A 25,274-nucleotide genomic window follows, 5' to 3' on the forward strand; every position below is an offset into this window, starting at 1 on the left:
AGATACAATCTTGTTTGGCTGTTAACCCTTGCTTTGTTAGTGGAAAAAATGGTTAAAAATTGAAATTAGGCAAAAAAATGAAATTATCAAATTTCATTCCCCATTTGCCAATATCTCTTGTGCAACACCTAAAGGGTTAACGACGTATGTAAAATCAGTTTTGATACCTTGAGGGGTGTAGTTTCTTAGATGGGGTCACTTTTAGGGAGTTTCTCCTCTCGGGGTGCATCAGGGGGGCTTTCAAATGGGACATGGTGTCAAAAAACCAGTCCATAAAAATCAGCCTTCCAAAACCAAACGACGCACCCTTTCACTCTACGCCACGCTGTTTGGCCGTACAGTAGTTTACGGCCACATATTGGGTGTTTCTGTAAACGGCAGAGTCAGGGCAATAAAGATACAATCTTGTTTGGCTGTTAACCCTTGCTTTGTTAGTGAAAAAAATGGGTTAAAATGAAAAATTTGACAAAAATATGAAATTCTCAAATTTCCTCCCCATTTGCCAATAACTCTTGTGCAACACCTAAAGGGGTTAACAATGTATGCAAAATCAGTTTTGAATACCTTGAGGGGTGTAGTTTCTTAGATGGGGTCATTTTTGGGTGTTTCTATTATGTAAGCCTCGCAAAGTGACTTCAGACCTGAACTGGTCCTAAAAATTTAGTTTTTGTAAATTTCTGAAAAATTTCAAGATTTGCTTCTAAACTTCTAAAGTCCTTATAACATCCCCAAAAAATAAAATATCATTCCAAAACAATTCAAACATGAAGTAGACATATGGGAATGTAAAGTCTTCACAATTTTTTGGGTATTACTATGTATTACAGAAGTAGAGAAACTGAAACTTTGAAATTTGCTAATTTTTTTTCAAATTTTTGGTAAATTAGGTATTTTTTTGTGCAAAAAAAAAAAAAAATTTTTTTGGACTTCATTTTACCAGTGTCATGAAGTACATTATGTGACGAAAAAACAATCTCAGAATGGCCTGGATAAGTCAAAGCGTTTTAAAGTTATGAGCACTTAAAGTGACACTGGTCAGATTTGCAAAAAATGGCCTGGTCCTTAAGGTGAAAATAAGCCCGGTCCTTAAGGGGTTACAGGCGGCTCATACAGCCAGGAGACCTAGGGCTATTTTAGGGAATCTTTAGTCGTGACCAGCTCCCTTTTCCCTGCCTACAGCCTAGTACCCCCTGGGGTGGACATTGTACTTGGGGAGTTTCCGCCACATACGCCCTACCGTTGACAGGTGAGATGGCGAATTAGAAAGGGTTAGATAGGGAGCAGAGGCGGTAAAGATAAGATCCAGAGAGTGACCATCTCTGGTGGGTGGGAGCTGAAGACACATGTGACAGGCTGAAGGAGGAAGAGAGGCCGATAGGAGTTTAGGAGGGCAGCCTGAGTGGCAGGTGTCAATAGGGATGTTGAAGTGCAGCCATGATGATAGTTGGTGGATGTTGGCAGAAAGAAAGTGTAGTACCAAGTGGTCAAGAAAGAGATGTGGCTGGGCATGGGGGGGGGCGGTAAATGACCGCTACTTAGAAGGTTTGGAGGGAGAGTAGATGCGAACAGAGCTAATTCAAATGAGGTGACGTAATGGAGGGTGACAGTGGAGTTGGGCTGTAGAGCAGTTGTCTGATAGGGAAAGACCAACTCCTCCACCATTTTTGCAGCCGGGGCGGGGGGGGGGGGGGGGTGGAGTGAATGAAATCCACTATATGAAGTGGCAGCAGGGGGGGGAGTTGTCAGATGGTGTCAGCCATGTTTCTGTGAGACCCAGAAAGGAAAGTTTTGTGAATGTATGACAGTTTGTTACAGACAGAACATGCATTCCATAAAGCTCCTGCAAGAGGAACCAAAGGAGTCAGGGGTCAGAGGAATGGTTACTATTGTTTAAAGGGTTGCAGACATTTGTAGAATTTGTACTGGGGACATTGAGGTGATAGTGGGGATTTGCTGAGGGGGGGCCTGGATTTGAGAGATATCACCAGCAGTAAGGAGAAGCAGAGAAAGTGCTAATAGATGAGAATAAGAGAGGGCATTAGGTATCTGTGTGGTTTTGGGAAAGAAGTGTTTTATGTTTCCAAACAGGTTTGTGCAAGCTGTCAGATGAGAATGTAAGATGGAAGAAGAAATAAATAGTTCCTTGCTGGGTGAATGGATTTGGGGCTATTCAGGAGTTGTGGAAAAGTGGGAAGAGTAAGATGAATTTTTTTTTTTTTTGTAGTAACTATGTCTGTAATCACCTGTGGTCCAGTGTGTATATTCGGGTGTGTGCACCTAAAGAGGTTGCACTTGAAAGATGTTGCATTGAAAAGACCAAGGTCTTAAAGACCTAAGGACTTAGATTTATACCACTCAGTGTTCAATCAGGTGTGACCGAGAGGGGAGGGGGCTACATATGGCCTAATCAAGGGAGGACCAGATACAGGGTGAAAGATAGTCATGTAAACAAATACTCAATAATCCAGCAGGGAAAGAGACATTAAAGTTCAATGTAGACATACCAGGTTTGAGAAGGAAAGATGAGGGTGAGGAGTTGTACAATATCAGACTGTGGAAAAGCTGGGTGCAGCAGTTAGCTTCCATGTAGACATACCAGAGATGAGAAGGAAAGATTAGGGGGTGTGGACAATATCAGCTGTGAAAAGCTGGGTGCAGCAGTTACTTTAATGTAGACATACCATGCATAAGAAGGAAAGATGAGGGGGTGTGGACAATATCAGGCTGTGGAAAAGCTGGTGCTGCAGTTGGCTTCAATGTAGACATATACAGGGGGACGATAAGGAAAGATGAGGGGGTGTGGACAATATCAGACTGTGGAAAAGCTGGGTGCAGATGTAGCTTCTATGTAGACATACCTGGAGAGGAGAGAATTGGGTGATGGTCAGTAGGCAGTGATGAAAAAGTGGATTCCATATCCATAATATGACATTCTGGTATAAATTCGGTATGTGCACTTAAAGAGTTGCACTTGAAAGATGTTCAATTGAAAAGACCCATTGAAAAGTTAGGCAATATTCCTCCCAGGGTAAGACATGCAGGTTGCATTGTTAGTTCACCAGACGTGTTTCGGAGTCTGAGTTTGACTCCTTCATCAGCGTTGCCCGCATTTACCCATCTCACCCTTCTTAGGGTCCATTCACATGTCCGCAATTTTGTTCCGCATTTTGCGGAACGGAATTGCGGACCCCATTCATTTCTATGGGGCAGCACGATGTGCTGCCCGGATCCGGAATTGCGGAACCGCACTTCCGGGTCCGCAATTCCGATCCCGAAAAAAATAGAACATATCCTATTCTTGTCCGCAATTGCGGACTAGAAAGAGGCATTTTCTATGAGAATGCCGGTGATGTGCGGTCCGCAAAATGCGGAACGCACATCGCCGATGTCCGTGGATCCGCAAAACACACACGGACATGTGAATGAACCTTATACTGTTCGTTTGACTGAAACTGAAAGCTCAAAATGGATTTAATTCCTAATTCTCCTTATTCTTTCTTTCACTTGTTTTGACTGATTATCTTAAGGGCATATAAGACAAAATATTTTCAGTCCATATTTCCTTAATCTATCTGTCAATCAGATAGTTTAAGCTTGAGTGTTGCATATATTTTGAGTTTTTTTGCGGCATAGTTGCGTTTTTTCTTTATATGCGTTTTTTCTGTGCAAACTTGTGCTGTGAAGTCATCCTTAGATAGGTGAATATTTTCTTTGTGAAAGATAGTGAAATATTTGAGAATATTTAAGGAATATATCAGTTTTTATTCTTATTCAGATAAAAAATAAAATTAAAAAAAAAATATATATATATATATATATATATATATACACTCACCTAAAGCATTATTAGGAACACCATACTAATACGGTGTTGGACCCCCTTTTGCCTTCAGAACTGCCTTAATTTTCTACGTGGCATTGATTTCAACAAGGTGCTGATAGCATTTCTTTAGAAATGGTGGCCCATATTGATAGGATAGCATCTTGCAGTTGATGGAGATTTGGGGATGCACATCCAGGGCAAGAAGCTCCCGTTCCACCACATCAAAAAGATGGCTCTATTGGGTTGAGATCTGGTGACTGAGGGGGGCCATTTTAGTAAAGTGAACTCATTGTCATGTTCAAGAAACCAATTTGAAATGATTCGAGCTTTGTGACATGGTGCATTATCCTGCTGGAAGTAGCCATCAGAGGTTGGCTACATGGTGGTCATGAAGGATGGACATGGTCAGAAACAATGCTCAGGTAGCCCGTGGTCTTTTAAACGATGCCCAATTGGCACTAAGGGGCCCCTAAAGTGTGCCCAGAAAACATCCCCCACACCATACAACCAACCACCACTGCCCTACACAGTGGTAACAAGGCATGATGGATACATGTTCTCATTCTGTTTACGGCAAATTCGGACTCTTACCATTTGAAGTCTCAACAGAAATCGAGACTCATCAGACCTGCCAAACATTTTTAATAGTCTTCAACTGTCCATATTTGGTGAGCTTGTGCAAATTGTAGCCTCTTTTTTCCTATTTGTAGTGAGATGAGTGGTACCCGGTGGGGTCTTCTGCTGTTTGTAGCCCATCCGCCTCAAGGTTGTGCGTGTTGTGGCTTCACAAATGCTTTGCTGCATACCTCGGTTGTAACGAGGTGGTTATTTCAGTCAACGTTGCTCTTCTATCAGCTTGTATCAGTCGGCCCATACTCTCTGACCTCTAGCATCCACAAGGCATTTTTTCCCCCACAGGACTGCCGCATACTGGATGTTTTTTTCCCTTTTCACACCATTCGTTGTAAAACCCTAGAAATGGTTGTGCGTGAAAAATCCCAGTAACTGAGCAGATTGTGAAATACTCAGACCGGCCCGTCTGGCACCAACAACCATGCCAAGCTCAAATTGCTTAAATCACCTTTCTTTCCATTCTGACATTCAGTTTGGAGTTCAGGAGATTGTCCTTGACCAGGACCACACCCCTAATATTGCATTGAAGCAACTGCCATGTGATTGGTTGACTAGATAATTGCATTAATGAGAAATAGAACAGGTGTTCCTAATAATTCTTTAGGTGAGTGTGTATATATATATATATATATATATATATATATATATATATATCAAACATATACAGTTGTGTTCAAAATAATAGCAGTGTGTTTAAAAAAGGGAATAAAGCTCAAAATCCTTCTAATAGCTTTTATTTCCATACACACAAATGCCTTGGGAACACTACACATTCTATTCCAAATCAAAACATGAAGAAAAATATATCAAATTTGTGGTGTTCCTCTAAAAAAAATTAAGAAAAGTGAATATTAGACTGTTCAAAAAAATAGCAGTGTGTCATGGTCTTACCTTCTTGCTGTTCTCCTTCGTTTGACATGTGCTGGCGGCCATCTTGGTTTCTGGGTTTCTTGTAGCCTTCCACCCTGCGGCTCCTCCTTCCCACTGGGAGGAGCTGGATGCCTAGCTCATATATATAGGAGGTCTGTGGCTTCAGTTCCTTGCTTGGTCCCCCTGTGTTCACATGCTTCTAAGACTGCTGCTGCTTCTGGTTCCTGATCCTGGTTTCGTCTGACTACCCTGCTGGTTCCTGATCCTGGCTTCGTCTGACTACCCTGCTGGTTCCTGATCCTGGCTTCGTCTGACTACCCTTCTGGTTCCTGATCTCTGGCCTCTCAAGGACTCTGCTTCGGTTTCACCATTCGTTTGGACTTTTGCTTTACAGCTTTATTTTCAATAAAGCCTTCTTATTTTCACTTATCTCTTGTTGTACGTCTGGTTCATGGTTCCGTGACACAGTGTTTGTATTCTTCTGTACAAACTCAAACATTTACTATATAAACTGAAAAATGTTTGAAGATTTTGCTTTCCTTTGAATCACTGAAATAATATTTAGTTGTATAACCACTGTTTCTGAAAACTGCTGTACATCTGTGTTGCATGGAGTCAACCAACTTCTGGCACCTGTGAACAGGTATTCCAGCCCAGGATGATTGGACTACATTCCACAGTTCTTCTCTATTTCTTCTGGTTTTGCCTCAAACTGCATTTTTGATGTCACTCCACAAGTTTTCTATTGGATTAAGATCCGGGGATTGGGCTGACCACTCCATAACGTCAATCTTGTTGGTCTGGAACCAAGATGTTGCACGTTTACTGGTGTGTTTGGGGTCGTTGTCTTGTTGGAACACCTATTTCAAGGGCATTTCCTCTTCAGCATTAGGCAGCATGACCTCTTCAAGTATTCTGATGTATTCAAACTGATCCACAATCCCTGGTATGCGATAAATTGGCCCAACACCATAGTATGAGAAACATCCCCATATCATGATGCTTGCGCCACCATGCTTCACTGTCTTCACAGTGTACTGTGGCTTGAACTCAGTGTTTGGGGGTCGTCTGACAAACTGTCTCCGGCCACTAGACCCAAAAAGAACAATCTTACTTTAATCAGTCCACAAAATGTCTCTTTAGGCCAGTCAATGTGCTCTTCAGCAAATTGTAACCTCTTCAGCACGTGTTTTTTTCAACACTGGGACTTTGTGGGGGCTTCTTTCAGATAGTTTGGATTCACATAGGCGTCTTCTAATTGTAACAGTACTCACAGGTAACTTTAGACCTTCTTTGATCTTCCTGGAGCTGATTGTTGGCTGAGTCCTTGCCATTTTGGCTATTCTTCTATCCATTTGAATGGTAGTTTTTCACTTTCTTCCACGACTTTCAGGTTTTGATTGCCATTTTAAAGCATTTGTGATCATTTTAGCTGAGCAGCCTATCATTTTCTGCACTTCTTTATGTTTTCCCCTCTCGAATCAACTTTTTAATCAAAGTACGCTGTTCTTCTGAACAATGTCTGGAACGACCTATTTTCCTCAGAATTTCAGAGAGAAATACACTGTAACCAGCATGTACAACATTTGCTGCCTTCCTTCCTTAAATAAGGGCAATAGTTGCCACCTGTTTTTCAAAGAATGAATGACCTCACTCATTGAACGCCACACTGCTATTATTTTGAACATGCCCTTTTCAATTAGTGATTCAATTACAGAGAATCAGCAGCATGCATGTCATGCCTGTTGGGTCTGTTCGATTTCTATTACTCTACTACACCTGCTAGTAAATTATTTGCCATGTAGAAATATCATTTCTACCAAAAACAGTGATTGATCAGGTTAGTGATGTCTGACTGCTATTATTTTGAACACAACTGTATATAAAAACATATATAATGAATAAAATGTTCCTAAAAAGCGCAAGTGCCCTTTTACTAATACTCTATTCTGTTCTTCTTTATACTCGGGTGTATATTTTATATATATATTGTAAATGTTCTATGCTAGAAGATTGGGGATGGGGTCCTTCCGCCAAGGGGAGATCGGAGTACTGGTAAACAGTCTGAGGCCGATCTACAGTCGGCCAGGGGCACCCATCCCATTTCTACAGGAAGCCGAATAATTCAAGCTCAGCATTGAGGCCTTCAGGTAAGAGTGTGTTAAATTCAAAGATGTATCTTGATTCTAGGTGGGACATTTACATAATGTGGTTTCCTCCCCTCCAATGTTTCTCTACCCTCTCAATTGCTGCAAAAAATATGCCCTTTGGGTCTTGATTGTGTGACATCTTAAAATGTTTTGACAATGAATATTTTTCATATCCGTTGTGCTTTGATATTCTTTTCTTTAGTGTCCTTTTGGTTCTTCCTATATATAGTTTTTTGCATGTGCAGTAAGCCGGATTGGGACAGATGCACACTGGCGCAATATTAATATTTTTTAGTTTGTGACGCCAATTGCAGCTTGCGCAGGTACTGTAGCAGGGCCCTTTAAGATGTTATAACTCACGTACCAAGTGAGGAATGCCAGAGGGAGATAATGTCTCTGTGTAATGTCAACGGTGTCTCCTACCTTGGTACGGCTGGACTCCTGGATCCTGGCTCACTTGCAATAAAATGAGTGTGGTTAATAGGAGTAATTGAGGAATGAATGCAATCCAGACAGGAAATATGATCCAACTTGTCTTTACTGAAGGGGTGCAGCATAAATCCATATGAGTACAGCAATAGTCTTTAGGTCCCAGCAGGTATTGGCAATGTATGGCAGGGGTTAATGCCTCTTCTGCTCCTATACTATATGCCTAGTGAGTCTGGCAGGTATTCATCTTCTGCTCTGTCTGTCTTCTGCTTGATATGGGCCTGACTAGCTGAAGGAGGTATTTGGCTTCTCCTGGTCTCTGGATCTGTACTCACAGGACTGCTCGCAGGGTAAGATGGCTTCTTCCTGGAGATCTTTAGTTCTGGAGATGGCTGCTTGTTTGTCAACCAGCACTGAGTTAGATGACTCAGGCTGGGAAGAGGATCTTTGGTTGGGATCCCTGTTTCTGGGAGCTCCTACCAACACAGCCTTCCCCAAGAGGGGGGCTGGTACACACTGGATCTAACTGGTTTCTTCCCTCCCTTGCTGCAGGGCGTGGGACCAGCCCACAACTGAACTAAACACATTGCTGCCACCTGCTGGTGTACATGGAAATTACAGCATAATATATGAAACAGGCATAGAAAATACATATAATGGAAAATGCAATGTTAGACTACACAAGATGGCAATACATATGCACCTGACATGTTGTAGCGGGGAGAAAGAGTTTAGTGACATACTCCAGGATGTTACATACCCGCTTACTTTAAGTGAAGCCGTCCTCGGCGTATGCTTAGGAGGGTGAAGGAATCAGCTCTGGGTACCCAATAAATACAAAGTGCTGCGTGAATTACATATAAAGACATACGTAGACAAAACATGAAACGGCTTTTTCGAGGTTCCTGCCCGCTAGAGTAAGGTGTCCAACACACAGTTTCCTTCTCTTGGTATAACCAGGTATCCTAAATACTGCACAAAGCAAACATTACTGACTGACTTTGTATGTCCTGAGCTCGGTAGACATCAAAGAAAGTATGGGGGTGTCTTTACTCCATAATCCCACCATTGTGTAATGCAAAGCCCGCAAATGAAACGGTGGCTTTATCCTGTATTCCCTTCCCTGCACCATAGCCTGAAGAAATTTGGCTTAAAGCACAATCACTATGATGTCTATGAGGAAGCTAGAATATATGGCTCTAAGGCTTGAGGCGCCTTACCTTAGGCAAAAGGCTCAGAAGGGGAGGTATTTATCGTCTCCGTATCTTCTGGCAAGTCACAGGAGGAGGGCCTTTAATCCTGTGCGCTCCTGGAAATGAGACACCTCCGGATGGGAACAATCCGGAACATTTAACAAGCGGGAAGGAGCAGCCTAGGGCTTCTAACGATTCCCGAAGCAGCAGGGGTACCTGTGTAGTAACTGGAATTCCAACACACCCGACATTTATCTTTAAGAAGGCATCAAACCTAGGGAATTTAATAGCACTATCATGTAAAACATCTAGCCATGCGAAAAATATTAAAACTACTCATACAGAGAGGAGGGGCTTCTTTCCCTGTAAACTTTGCAAAAATTGCCATAAGATAAAACCAGGTTTAATTAAATATCCCATAATAGAGATTGGCGATACCAAACTCACCTACAAAATTAACCAATATATCTCTTGTAACACCAGGGGTGTAATATACTTCATCAAATGCCCTTGCCAAAAATTATATATAGGTAGAACTAAACGGGAACTAAAAATTAGGATGGGTGAACATCTGAATAATATAAATAAAAAATATGATGGTCACCCTCTGTCCCTTCATTATAATGAACATCACGGGGGTACCTTTTATGGCTCAATTTTTGGAGGCATTGAAAGAGTTAAACCCAATACAAGAGGCGGCGACTTCATTCAACAGATGTCGCGGTGCGAGAGTAAATCGATCTTTAGATTGAACAGCCTAGCCCCAAGGGGCCTAAATCAAGAAATGGAACTATTTGCCTTTTAATAATAAAATACCGCTAATATAACATCCCTGAAAAAAGTTTATTTTTCATAGACAAGTAAAAATAAAAATAAAAATAACTTTGAATCACCGGGACGCACCCCATATCCTCTTCTAACAAGTGGACCGTAAACAACAGTGTGGGAGTGGACAATAGTTACCATGGGAACCAGACCTCTATTTACTCCACAGGACTGATCATAGTAACCATCCCTGACGAAGAAGCCCGCTGGCTTCGAAACGCGAAGGATTGCTTTTGGTCCTTGGAAGTATCCGTACAACAGTTGTGACGTCACACGCTGCGCTCTCGGATTCCCTTACCAGCACGCTCCTTCGTGCGCGCGCCAGCTGCCGGCCGGAGCGGTGCACGCTTTTTTGAAGTTTTGAGCAAGAAGAACCACTGCCCCTCCTGCACTGATTAGTGCCCACAGAAACCGAATCTGGATTAGGAGCATTCCCGGACCTACATCCAACGATACATGTACTCTTTTCTTCCCTGTGCCCCATGTCCCTTTTCTTTCCAGCGCTGATACCACACTTTTTTATTTGAAATACATTCATCCTTTGGATCGCGGCAAACCATTATCTTTCAGGTATTTAGCAGCGGGCTCTGTGTACAGCTGTTCACAGATAAAGGACTTACTTTGACAGCGGCAGATACAACTATTGAAATCCCAAACTTAGTAACTGGATCTGCCTGGACTTACCACTTGGTCCTACCTGGGTACCTATGGGTATATTCACCGGGTGTAGGCCATTAGTATTCAACGTCCCTATGATGACAGTCCGTATGAAGGGGGGAGAGAACAAGAGCTGTGAAAAAGGCCCACTTTAAGTAAGTTGCTACATTTTTGTTAAGTGCAATTGTTAAGTGCAATCATGATAAACAGTGTATAAAGTTCACATTGCGGCACCTAGGAGAGAATACACACAATGGGCAGGTTATCTTAAACGTTACATAACATGTAAACTGGAAAAATGAGTGCAAAAACTTATGCAAATATCAGTGCAATCAATATTATTACTATAGTCAATTTTAATCCAATGGAACAGTAAAGTTAATTATAATCTACACAAGGTAGTGGTTAATTTGCACAATGGGTAGTTTTCCTCACAGGAAAGTCTGGAAAACATCCTCCTGGATCCCATATTTGAGGAGACAAAAGTTCTTTCTTAACCTGAGTGCTCTCAGCAGCTGTAATGGTGCACCACTGCCCTCTTGTGGTGTCTTTAGGAATTGGCTGAGCAGTCAGCCTGGTGAATGCAGCTGTGACATGCTGCAAGCCGGGATCCCTAGCCGGTGCAGAGGTGGACAAAACCTCCGGCTGAAGGGGCTCTGGTAGGCAAACTGAGAGTGCCTGTGGCAGCTTCCAGGGCAGAATGTAGGGTTGCACTCTGGGATTGAAAGTCAGGACAGAGTTATTTATTTGCCCCGCCTGTAGAGTTGGAGCCACAGGGATTTCAGGGCTCACTATGGGGACATCAGGATTGAGACATCCCGCTCTGGCAGTAGTAGCAGCACTGGGCGGCGGAGTGGAAGTTTCGTCCGCCTCCGCCGCACCAGTAAGTGTCCTTGGCGGAGCAGGCCTAGGCCTGTTTGGGGTATCGGGAGCCTCAGGAAGCGGTGCAGGGGCAGGTACGGACAGGGCCTGGGCCTCAGGGAGCGCGTCTGCTCTTACCTGATGTCGCGGCCAGTTCCGATGCCTCTTGGAGGTCATCGCGGGGTCCAATCATCGTCTGCGGTGCAGGCTGGTCCAAAGCCTTGGCGACTGTATCAGCGGCATCCTCCGCGGGAGCAGGCTCAGCATCGGCGGCCATCTTGGTTTCCGGGTTGGCATCCATCTTCTTTTCCGTCATGGTGCATGCAGGAGGTGAGGGTGGAGCCCAGAGGGAGGAGTCTGCACTCCCTTGGTTCACAATACAAAGTTCATGGTGGGCAGTCTTTAGTTTTCCCGCTTCCAGGGGGGTGTAGTCATCATTTTCGCGCTCTTGAGAGGGCGTTCTTGTCTTTTCCCGCCTCCGACAAGCATGGAGAGGCGGCGCCATCTTGCGAATATGGCGAATTAACCCCCTGAGTACTCGTGGGCACCGCATGGTGCTTTCTTGCACAGCAACAAGGCAATAAAGTCAATTTTCAGGTTTTTGTACAAACTGCAGCTCTTGCAATACTGTGAAACATGCGATTGGATCCGTTTTAACACAGGATTGGATCCGGTTCTGTTGGACAGGGATGGCACACAATTCAATCCGATCCTGTTCGTGACGCCAAAATATGCAGTAAGCCGGATTGGGACAGATGCACACTGGCGCAATATTAATAGTTTTTAGCTCGTGACGCCAATTGCAGCTTGCGCAGGTACTGTAGCAGGGCCCTTTAAGATGTTATAACTCACGTACCAAGTGAGGAATGCCAGAGGGAGATAATGTCTCTGTGTAATGTCAACGGTGTCTCCTACCTTGGTACGGCTGGACTCCTGGATCCTGGCTCACTTGCAATAAAATGAGTGTGGTTAATAGGAGTAATTGAGGAATGAATGCAATCCAGACAGGAAATATGATCCAACTTGTCTTTACTGAAGGGGTGCAGCATAAATCCATATGAGTACAGCAATAGTCTTTAGGTCCCAGCAGGTATTGGCAATGTATGGCAGGGGTTAATGCCTCTTCTGCTCCTATACTATATGCCTAGTGAGTCTGGCAGGTATTTATCTTCTGCTCTGTCTGTCTTCTGCTTGATATGGGCCTGACTAGCTGAAGGAGGTATTTGGCTTCTCCTGGTCTCTGGATCTGTACTCACAGGACTGCTCGCAGGGTATGATGGCTTCTTCCTGGAGATCTTTAGTTCTGGAGATGGCTGCTTGTTTGTCAACCAGCACTGAGTTAGATGACTCAGGCTGGGAAGAGGATCTTTGGTTGGGATCCCTGTTTCTGGGAGCTCCTACCAACACAGCCTTCCCCAAGAGGGGGGCTGGTACACACTGGATCTAACTGGTTTCTCCCCTCCCTTGCTGCAGGGCGTGGGACCAGCCCACTTCTGCTCCAAGAAGAGGGGAAGATAAACACTGGACTGAACTATTCCAGTCTAGCTATGCTAAAGTGAACTAAACACATTGCTGCCACCTGCTGGTGTACATGGAAATGACAGCATAATATATGAAACAGGCATAGAAAATACATATAATGGAAAATGCAATGTTAGACTACACAAGATGGCAATACATATGCACCTGACATGTTGTAGCGGGGAGAAAGAGTTTAGTGACATACTCCAGGATGTTACACATGGGCACTGTATGATGTAGATAACGTTAGTGGTGTTGCAAATGAGAGTCTCTTATTTCATATCTGAAAGTTAGTTGTTGAGCAGATTTTTTTCTATTTTGCTTGGAGCAAGAGCCACCTTACAATTGCAGCATCTATTGCATCTGTATAACCCTTTTTGTCCGAACCAACCATTTATTGAGTGTTTCTGTTTTTTATGCCTTGGTTTAAGGAAGGTGCAATCTTCAGTCCTAAATTTGGAGCTTAGAAGATGGCAACTCGAGTATAGGATATAACTATTCCTTGCTGTTGGTTTTGGGTAGGTACAACAGATCAATTTGTTGTTATCTACCTTGATTTGTAAATCTAAGGAATCTATCTGAGATCTGCTTATATTGGAGATAAAAAGATAGATTAATTGAGTTATTTCTTCAAGGAATAACTGTAATTTTGCCATATAAAAATGATATCGTCAATATATCTATGCCATAGCACCAGGTCCGTCCCCAGTCTAGGACTGATATAGTGGTCCTCCTATTGGGACATGAATACATTTGCATAACTGGGGGGCGAACCTGGTGCCCATGGCAGTACCTCTGGTCTGGAGGAAAAATTCAGAGACTCAAATCAGAAATAGTTGTGCGTCAGAATGTATTCTACTCCCTCTGCCAAATATTGAATTTGTACTGTATAGAAAAGATGACTTTTTTCTAATTGTCTTTTTATGGAATTTATTCCCTGTTCATGTCAATTATTGTGTTTTTAACCACAGGTTGAAGTAATCTATCTATATATTGTGATAAATTAGACGTTAGGGACCCGATGCCTGAGATTATTGGATGTCCAGTTGCGTTATCTAAACTTTTATGTACCTTCGGCAAGCAATAAAATACTGGTAGTCTTAATTGTATGTTTGAAATAAATTTGGCTTCTTGTTCTGAAATGCTATTATTTTCTACACCTTTTTGACATCATTTTCAAAAAGTCTGGTAAAATCTTTAGTGGGGTCTTTGGTTAATTTTTTATATGTAGTTTGGTCTAACAGTTGTCTCCTGCATTCTTGGTTGTATTTCTCTGTGTCTAGAATTACAATAGCGCCTCTTATCGGCTGGTCGAATGATAATATTACTTTGTGTTTGTAGTTGTTTTATTGCCTGAATCTCTTGGCTTGAAAGATTGCTCCTTATATTGCCATTTTTTATTCGTCTTCTATCATTTTTTAACGCATTTTTAGAAAGTGGCAATCCCTTGACTTATTTCTTGCCTAGGAAATTTCATCGATCTTTGTTTTAAATCAGTGTGTACATATTTTTCGTCATTTTTTGGAGCACATGTAATAGGGTTTTTAAAAATATATATTTTTCAAGCATAGTTTTCAAATTTTTCTATCCCTATATAGGTATCAAATTTGTTCATTTTAGTGGTGGGAGAAAATTTTAATCCTTTGTTTAAAAGTTTAATTTGGTCCTCTGTTAATGTAACTGTACTAAGATTGATTATTGAATCTTTAGCATTCTCCGTGTTTATCGTCTGTTGTGATTTATTCGTTTTCCGTTGTCCTCTTCGAATCTTTCTCTTCCTCTGTCCTGGGTGTATTTCTTGTGATGTTGTTTCTGTGGTATCTCTTGTGTGTAATTGGGCCTCAAGTATTTGTCTAAATTTCGTGCTTGTGGGGACTTGTGATAATAGTGGTTCCTGTGATCCCAATCTTGATTGGCATTTCTGTTCCCTAAGTTGTATTGGTGTGGAATTGGTGAAGGTGAGCGGTGTGCTCTATTTGGTGATTGTCGTGGTGTCTGTCGATTGCGTGTTTTGTGATGTGCTGTTGTTCTGTCTAAAAAATGTTCACTTGTAAGTGTTTCAAATCTATTAGTGACTGGAACATTGAATCTTAATTGTGTAGTGACATCATCTATTTCTCCTATTTGTATAGTGTTCTCACATACATGTTGAGATCGATTCTTCTGTTTCTTTGATTGTGTATTTTCTAAATAGTTTTTAAATTTTAGAATTTTCTTCTCCATAATTTCCCATTATAATTTGTCTAAACTTTTACAAAGTCTGTCCTGACAGATATTAAATTCTTCATTTTTTGGAAGTTTTTCTATTGTTTCTTTTATCTGATTTTATTTTGTCAGTTGTTACATCCAAAATTTGTGTCCTTCTTTTAATGATCAATTGAATCAATGCCATAGATTGAATCATCAGGAAGGATTCCCATTTTTTATTAAAATCTGTATCACAGAGATCTTGTGCTGGAATTTTGGATAAACTCAGACCTTTTGGGATTCTGCCATTTTCTACATATTGTTTTAAAGACCTTATTTCCCACCTTTGTTTCAATTGTTTATGTAAAAGTGTTTCTAATTCTCTGATGAAGGAGTCAGACTCTGACTCTGAAACACGTCTGGTGAACTAACATTGCACCCGCATGTCTTACCCTGGGAGGAATATTGCCTAACTACACTGTTTGAAGCCCTTTACTTCCCGGCATCCGCAACCACATTAAACAGATCGGCAGTCCGCATGTGAAAGTTACATTACCACGTGGGATGTCAACAGTGCCACTACCACGTGGGATGGATTTATACAAAACAGCAAACTGTAAAGATGATGGGAAAGGTAACTGCAGTCAGTATACAAATGCCACGTGGGACGCCACAGTAGGTATACACTAGTACCTGACTGCCAACTTAACATTTATACAATTCACAATAAGATATGCAGTGGAATATATATCTTAATGAACTGGGCATATGAACAATAGTATATTCTATATGAACTGGGCATATGAATAATTTTCCAAAGATCAGATTGCAAACCAGCTAAAGAGCTATATATCACAGTGTGAACAGCACAAGACAGGCAGCTTAAACAACAGGAGTGGCTTGATTTATTACACTGTTGTGTCGTATGCTGCTGAATTACTGGGAGTGATTTAATACATTTCATTGTTGCAACACAGTATCACAAATAACATTGGCAATTGCGGCTCCTATTAGGTGGAAATAAAAAGATTATATGCTGCTACCTTTATACCATTATACCTTTATTACCATGTGGGACTATTGATTGATCATCTTTGCTATTTAGTTTCAAAAAAATCATTTATTTGAAGTTATGTGGTTTAAGCAAGAGAAAATACAATAAAGAATACATTATAAATCAATATTGCATTACAGATCATTGTCATTATGTTTTGTCAGAGGAGATCTAACATTAAATCAAATAAAAAAAAATAGATATACAAAAACAAAAAACAAACAAACATTTCGGATCATTTGTTCCAGATATAGGTAAATATAGCACATAACTGTACAATCTTGCACAAATACTTTATAACGTGAAGGTATATCTGAGGTCCACAGAGAAAGAAGACGACATCCAAGGTTCCCAGACTTTCTCAAAGACATTGACCGCATCTGTCCTGATTGCTGTGAGTCTTTCAGAAAGAAGCAGTTTGTTAATCCTATCTATAACCGCTTGTTTGCTAAGTGAGGGTGTGCGCCACTTGAAAGTGACATGGATTCTTGCAGCTAGCAAGATAAATTGTGACAATTTAAAGTTGGGCATGGATAATCCTGAGAGCTTATCGCCCAATAAACAAAGAGGAATCGTAGCCAAATACCTACAACCTAAGACGGAAGCAATCAATGAGCAGATCTGGTCCCAAAACCGCCTCACTACAGGGCAACCCCACCAAATGTGTAGCATCGTACCATCCGCATCACATCTCCTAAAACATTTCCGAGAAACCTCTGGATACATCTGATGTAACCTGGCTGGCACCATGTATGTCCTATGTAAATTTTTTATAGAGGTTTCTGCTAAGGTGACTTGCCAGGAACCTTTCGTAAGTGTTTGTGATCTTTGGAACCATGTAGGGACAGAGGATTCAAGACCCATATCTCTTTCCCAGGTCAACATATAGGGTAGTTTTATCCCTTCTGGGTGAACGTCAAGAAATCCATATATTCTAGACAGAAGGCCTTGTTTGTATAGGGAATATGTGATCAGTCTCTCAAAAGGGACAAAATCTAGGTTTTGGGTTGATCCAACTAAAGACCTTAAGAAGGAGAAAATTCTATTAACGTTAAAAAGTTCTCCATCAGGAGGAAAATGCTTCCCCAAAAAATCACCTTTAGACTCTAGGGTACCTCTACGGAAGAATTTATGTAGTGTACAGAGATTCTTATTGGTCCACCAGGGGAAGGACGGGGAATGCAAACCTGGACGAAACAACGGATTGCCAAATATCGGGGTCAGCGGGGATGGTGTGGATTGTAGCTTATATTTGAACCGGACTGACCTCCAGAGTAACAATGAATAATGTGATAGAAGGGATGTGCTGCGGACAGTCGACGGCAGGGACGGAGCCATCCATATCAAGGCTGTCCAAGTATAAGGCACCATGTTAGACATCTCTAAAGAAACCCATAGTGGCTGTTTTTTTCTATCTAAATGTGTTAGAAAGAGTTGGGCCAGTCTCGCTGCTCTGTAGTATTTCAGAAAGTCTGGTACAGATAGACCCCCTTGGGATTTATGTTTACACATGGGGGACTGGGACAGGGAGAGTCCTAAATAAATACAAAAGTCTTGGGAGCACTACCATTTTAATTATATGAATCTTGCCTACCCAAGATACCGGTAAAGAGGCCCAAGATTTCAAATCTTGTCTAATCTTAGTATACATCGGGGGAAAATTAAATTTGTAGACTAGTTCAGGTTTGGTCGGCAATAACGTCCCTAGATAAGAAATGTATTGCGATTTATGCTGGAATGGGAAATTACATAACAGTTGGTCTTTCTGCTGGAAAGGGACATTGCAGGAAAGAAGTTCTGATTTACTGTGGTTAATTCTGAGGCCCGAGATTTCTGAAAAGGATTTTAATAATTGTAACAGGTTGGGGAGGGACACTATGGGGTTTGTGATGGACATCAACAGATCATCTGCAAATAGGCTCAACATCTTTGCTATTTACCTATATAGGTCTAGAGTATGAATGTTACCACTCCTATTCATTTTAGAAGGTTTTAACATTTCTATGTGCATTTTAGGGGTTATTTTACTGCATTTTGTGTTATTTTATTTTATACATTAAAGGTCCTTTTTTAAATTTCACCTCTCCAAGTGTCACCAGGTGCAGAGAGCCTGTCTATATATCAGTTATTTTATATATTTTCTGACAGGGTGAGTCAGATAGACATAGAGACATGATAGTGGAGAGGTGAGCCACCTCAGGTTCGCACTATATGTAATATAATTTTAATTAATATCAACTTTTTTTTCTCTGACAGAATTCAAGAACTTTAATCTCTACCGTGCTGGTCTACCTTCAAAACATTTTGCAGCACATGATAAAAGGAATACATTGCTGTTCTTTAAGAAGCATAGTCACCCCTTTGTTGCATCACATTTCTATGTCATTAAAGATGACTTTTACATGAGTGATGAAATTGATCACTTAGAAGGAGGTCCACACCATGTGCTCGTCCTCTCACTTGGTCAACACTTCAGGCCCTTCCCAATTCAGCTCTTCATCAGGAGAGTTTTCAATGTGCACAGAGCTGTGGAAAGACTCTTCTTAAGGAGTCCAGATACAAAGGTCATCATCAAAGCTGAGAACACCCGAGAAATCCGGGATGCAGAGAGATTGAGTGACTTTCACGGCTACATCCAATACCTGATTGTAAAGGAAGTCTTCAAAGATCTTCCGGTTGCTACAGTTGATGCATGGGATATGACAATTGCCTTCAATACAGATAACGTCCATCCACCGATGACTGTAGTCAGGAACCAGATATACATGTTCTTGTCATATATTTGTTCTTAACATATTTAAAGGGCATCTGTCTATGAAACTGGGTGACTTGTTGCATGTGCACTTGGCAGCATAAGGTACCTGTGTTGGTGGGAGCAATGGGGGTGTTGCTGTTACACCTAAAGACTCCACTTTCTCTGTAACAGCCATGCTCTCTGCACTTTGACAGGGCCAGGCGTGATCACGTTTACACTACTTGACCCTGTCAATCAAAGTGCACAGGGCATGACAGTTATAGAGAGAGTAGAACCTCTAGGTGTAACAGCAATGCCCCCATGGCTCCTAGAGGCTCATTTGCATATGTAAAACATTATTTGTGGGGTAAAATAAAAATAAAAAAATTCTGCCAAGGTTTTGGGGTTTTGATATTATGACGTTCACTGTGTGCTAAAAATAACAACATGTCCTTATTACGGCAAAACCAATGCTGATTACGGCAATACAAAATTTGTATACTTTTTTTTATTTTGTTTTAATACTTTTAAACAATAAAAACGCTTTTTTTTGATAGCTAAAACTTTTTTATATTTAAGTCTACAGCGTTGTATGAGGGCTTGTTCTTGCTGGACAACCTGTAGTTTTCATTGGTACCATTTTTGGGGTATGTACAACTGTAATTCTTTATGTCCCTAGTTAACGTCACAACTAGAGTTGAGCGAACACCTGGATGTTGGGGTTCGAGAAGTTCGGCCGAACTTCCCGGAAATGTTCGGGTTCTGGATCCGAACCTGACCCGAACTTCGTCCCGAACCCGAACCCCATTGAAGTCAATGGGGACCCGAACTTTTCGGCACTAAAAAGGCTGTAAAACAGCCCAGGAAAGGGCTAGAGGGCTGCAAAATGTAGTTAAATCCCCTGCAAACAAATGTGGATAGGGAAATGAATAAAAATAAAATAAATAAAAATTAACCAATATCAATTGGAGAGAGGTCCCATAGCAGAGAATCAGGCTTCATGTCAGCAGAGAATCAGTCTTCATGTCATAGCAGAGAATCAGGCTTCACGTCAGCCAAAACTGGAACAGTCCATTGTCATATATTTAGGCCCCGGCACCCAGACAGAGGAGAGAGGTCCCATAACAGAGATTCAGGCTTCATATATAGGTTGGATAGAACCGGCACTCAAAACAATAGGAATTCACGTGGAACTTGAATTAAAATATTTATTAAACAGTAATATATCTTGTGTGCACCAGGTTAAAATTTATATAAAAGAGCATAAATAAACATATGTATCAAACAGAAAAATATGTGTATCCAGAACACAAAACCTGTAAACTATGACACAGAGGGATGCATCCGTGTCCCCCCAATTGGGTAAGGCTATTGAATCACAGCCCTCTGTGGCAGAGCAAACCCGGACTATCTGTATAGCTGTGCTCCAGATATATTCGTACAATTTTCATACAGATTTCATATATTTCTTAAATGCATACAAATAAAATCTTATGCCACCTTATAGGATATGAGGTAAAGAATATTCTGAGATGGTCCGTGATTCATACAATGTGTAAGTTGTCCATCTGCTAGAGTAGCCTCAAAGGTCTGAGCACGCTATATGTAAGGAGTCAATTGTCCAGCAAATCTATTATCGCCGTACTTGTATCGCCTTTCGTTCAGCGATTCGGTGCAACTTCACTTAAATTTGTGTTGTAAGTTTACTCACTGTGTCCCGTGTAGGCTCACTCAGTTGATTTCGCGGAAGGATTACTGCTGTGGCGTCCCACGCTTCAGCCTTTCTCCGCTTTGTTAGTATCAGATCAGGTTGTTACTTGGATCCCGTCTCTATTCACGCGGGAGACCTATGTCGGATGTTTCACTTTCGTGAGTCCTACACCAAATCTTGGTCTTACGTGAGTTAAAAGTGGATACATTTTTCGTCCTTTAGTACATGGCCATGCACCGCTGAGATGGTTGTTTCACAGGTAGTACGCTCAGACGCGTTTCGAGATGTCTTATCTCTTCCTCAGTGTGTAACCTGTGAACTTTGGTCTCTCATTTTTCATGTTCTCATCTTAATTGGCTAGTTGATTTCACCTGTTCCAGGAATTATGTGATGAAGTGGAAACCTTACTTTCCAATAGTCTTTTCTTTTCCATATAGTCTACCTCAACATCCTCATTTGGTAATGGATTTATAATGATATCAAATGTCTTCACATATATATAAATGTATAAACATATAAACTATATAAGCAGATAAAATATAAATATATTTAAAAAATAAAAATAAAAACATATCAGAGAAAGGGATTTCTCTATTGTAATTTAAAATGTGGAGACAGTGTTGTCAGATAATTCCTATCTTACAATCAAGGGGAATATTTCTATTTATCACATACTTGTATCTCGACATTGTCTGGCTCTATACTGCTCAGGTTATACAAGCATTTTTAAGTGTTTTTCCACCCATATATTCCGATATAGATATCAAATCCCTTGTTTTGAGGTGCAGTTGTCAGTAATCATCTCAAAAGAGATTTTCTATATATATACCGGCCTTAAGAGGTATATATCGATCACAATCATCTTGAGGACAGATTGGCTCAGTGTTATTAAGAGTTTTTTTTATTTTTTTATGTTTTTTTCAAAACAGATCTTTTTTCTTTCAAAAGATTTTTTGTAGTCATTATTTTTCATCCTTCTCTCTTTCTTATGTGGTTGATCTTCTATGGGTGATCATTATTCCTCAATTCCAATATTACTTATATCAGCAACTATCCTGCGTTTTTTTTTTTTTTGGCGTTTTTTTTATTATCTATTGCGGGTTTTTTTCATTTTATTTTGTTTTGTATTTATATATTGTTACATTTTGCAAGAATATGTATAGAATGGTCTTATCTACCTACTATTTGATGAATTCTTTCAATTAGAAATATTAAGTCGAAGGTTTTATATTTTTCATTTTTCTATATATAACTCAGTCCTTCCTCAACTTTATAACCAATGTGTATTTTCCCATCTATATTACTATAGGTGAATTTGTGATTATGATTGATCTTATTATGATTATTATATTTTCTTCCAACATTATCTTTGAATCCCATAATTTTTATATTTTTTATATTTCAAATAAAACCGAAAATTTCCAAATCTGAATTTAACCCTGCGGGGAGAAGGCTGCCAAAATCATAGATTCTTCTGGATTCAGCCCGTGACATTCTCATAATGTGATTACCTCCTCTCCAGTGTATGTCCACCTTTTCCAGGGCCACAAGAGAAAAACCCTTTGGGTCACTATTGTGTGACACCTTAAAATGTTTGGATAGAGAGTGATTTTCGTATCCTTCTCTGATGTTGTTTAGATGTTCCGTAATTCTCACTCTCAGGGGTCTCTTGGTTCTGCCAATGTACTGTTTCTGACAAGGGCACTGGAAAAGGTAGACAACACTGGAGGAATCACATGTCAGGCAACCCTTAATGTCCAAAGTGAATTGATTTTGAGTGGATTGGACCCTACTTATCTTTTTCGGAAATGTTGAATTTTTACACCCCGAACATCTCCCGCACCTGTAAAACCCATTCATATTCAGCCATTTTTGAAGTGTAGGTGTCTCTTTTTTCTTGTGATTAATTATTGATGGTGCTATTTTTAAACCTAAGTTTGGTGCCTTTGTGAAGGTGATTAAAGGGGAAGTGTGCAGCATGGGTCCGATGACCTTATCTCTTAATAAAAAGTGCCAGTGTTGATTTATGATGTGACGTATTTGTTTAGATAGTGAGCTATAAGGTAAAATTAATCCTAATTCACATTCCTTATTTGTGTTTTTGTGAAAAAGAGAACCAAAGAGAGAGACCTTCTTTCAGCCAAATATTCACAAAAACACAAATAAGTAATGTGATAGCCGTAATGTCAGGAGAAGATGGTGGAGAACACCCACCCCCTTATGTCTGTTATGGGTGCGGCAAGCCCGGACACATAAAACGGCACTGCCGTAGCAAACATCTGTGGCCAACCAATCAACGGCGACAGGGGGGCACTCAGACCCCTTCATCGCAATAGGACGCTGGCAAACCAGTGCAGGGAGGGGACATTCCATATATGACAGTCTCTACCCCTCCTACCGGTCCCACCCCTCAAGTGACTCTCGAGGTTGCAGGGAAGGAACTTTCATTTCTTGTGGACACTGGTGCAGCCCGCAGTGTATTATGTGAGACTGCCGTACCTCATTCTTGGCTCACTGACATTCAATTACCTTGTTCTGGACTAGAGGGGGTTGTGCAACATAACTCCGTGACCAAGCCACTCACAGTCACTTCCCCTAGATTCTCCCGGACTAAAACCCCCCAACTCCACCTCCCTGCATTAGTCATGTCGCAGTTTGTTGTCAGCCAAACATGCCCCTTCAATCTGTTAGGCTCTGGTACAGCCCTACACCCGGAAGATACTTGCCTCCTTATGGCATTAACCACACTTCAGGACGCTGACTCATATGAACAAGGGGATTCGCTGCAAACCATTTTGCACCTCATCCCCGATACTCTCTGGACCAAAGGACCCCATGATATCGGACGCCTCAATGTCCCACCGGTCACTGTGACCCTGAAGGATCCCAAGGTTCTGCCATACAAAGTGCAATATCCGCTTTCTATCTCACAACAGGATGCTATTACCCTCCAGGTGCAGGCCCTCCTGCAGAATGGGGCAATCAAGATCACTACTTCTCCCTGTAACTCACCCCTTTACCCAGTACGGAAGAAAAGGGAGAAAGGACAGCCTCCAACGTACCGCATGGTGCAGGACCTCCGAGCTGTCAATGAGGCTACTGTTCTTGAGACACCTAATGTCCCCAATCCGCACACACTCCTTGCTGGCATTCCACCCACTGCCACTACTTTCACTGTCATTGATCTGGCCAATGCATTCTTTTCTGTTCCCTTACATGAGAAATGTCAGTTTCTTTTTGCTTTCACACATGCAGGCAAACAGTACACCTGGACTATTATGCCTCAAGGGGCTCAAAACAGCCCTTCCTGCTTCAGCAAGGCTATGTCCTCTGTTCTGCAACCCTGGCAAGCAGATCACCCGGATGTGGAACTCCTCCAGTATGTGGATGACTTTCTCCTCTGTGCGGTCTCTCCCCAAATCTGCATGACAAAATCTGTCTCACTTCTCCAGTTTTTAGCCTCTGCTAGATGTCGAGTCTCACAAGCCAAACTACAACTGTGTCTCCCCAAAGTTGTCTTCCTAGGTCATTGCATCTCTCAAGGTCACAAGCACCTAACTGAGGCGAGGAAGAAGGCTATCTCTGACATCCAACTCCCGGACACTCCTCATCAGCTGCAAACCTTTCTGGGACTCATCTCCTACTGCAGGCCTTGGATATCTGATGCTTCTGTCCTCATGCAGCCCTTATATGACTGTATACCTCGTAATGCTGCTACTCCTTTCCAGATGACAATGGAGGCCGGAGAAGCTTTTCAGTCATTGAAGGCCGCCATTGCATCTGCCCCTGCTCTTGGCATCCCCAACTACAACCTTCCTTTCCGGCTGTATGTCATGGAACGCCAAGGTCACGCCACTGGAGTCCTCACTCAAACTCATGGTGGCCGCAATCGACCCTTGGGTTACTATTCTAAGCATCTTGACCCGGTAGCCAGAGCTGCCCCTTCCTGTGTCAGAGCTATCCATGCTGCCAGCTCTCTTCTAAACGTCACATCTGACGTTGTGCTGGGTCATCCCCTCACTATTCTGGCTCCCCATGACATTTCTGCCATCCTCTAGCAGACTCAACCTAAACACCTCACTGCACAGCGCCACCTCCGGCTTCAGTGTAGTTTGCTTCTGCCAGATAATGTCACCATTCAGAGGTGCCACATCCTCAATCCTGCTGCACTCCTTCCTTTTCCAAGGGGGGAGTATAATGGAGATTCTGAAGATTTTATTGATCTACATGCTGAAGAGGATCTTCAGGAAGAAGAACTATGGGCCTCAACCGACTCTCTTTACAAGGAACAAGAACATGATTGCATCACAATGATGGAAGCTGAAGTAGGGACACCACCATCAGTCCAAGACACTCCTCTGACAAACCCTCATTGGATTCTCTTTGTGGACGGCTCAAGGTATGCCGATGACAAGGGGAAGTTCCATACAGGCATGGCAGTCACTAGTGAGCATGAAGTGCTGTGTGCAAGACAATTGCGCCCAGACCAGTCAGCACAAGAGGCTGAACTCATTGCCCTCACTGAAGCCTGCCTCATGGCAAAAGACTCTACCGCCAATATCTACACAGATTCTAGATATGCCTTTGGAGTGGTTCATGACTTTGGACTAATATGGAAGGCCCGGG

General features: G+C 41.7%; 1 protein-coding gene across 3 annotated transcripts in view; it reads left to right on the top strand.

The window, feature by feature from the left end:
* LOC121003065 (NXPE family member 1-like) overlaps positions 1-19,022 on the top strand; it is a 1,048,328-nt gene extending 1,029,306 nt beyond the window's left edge. For all 3 annotated transcript variants that reach the window (XM_040434622.1, XM_040434621.1, XM_040434623.1), the window contains one exon: positions 18,460-19,022. In XM_040434622.1, the coding sequence (XP_040290556.1) occupies positions 18,460-18,995 (536 nt within the window). In that variant the 3' untranslated portion in view covers positions 18,996-19,022. The remainder of the gene's footprint in view (positions 1-18,459) is intronic.
* The last annotated feature ends 6,252 nt before the right edge of the window (positions 19,023-25,274 follow it).

Source organism: Bufo bufo, chromosome 6 (genome assembly GCF_905171765.1).
Source record: "Bufo bufo chromosome 6, aBufBuf1.1, whole genome shotgun sequence".
Classification (NCBI taxonomy): Eukaryota; Metazoa; Chordata; class Amphibia; order Anura; family Bufonidae; genus Bufo; species Bufo bufo.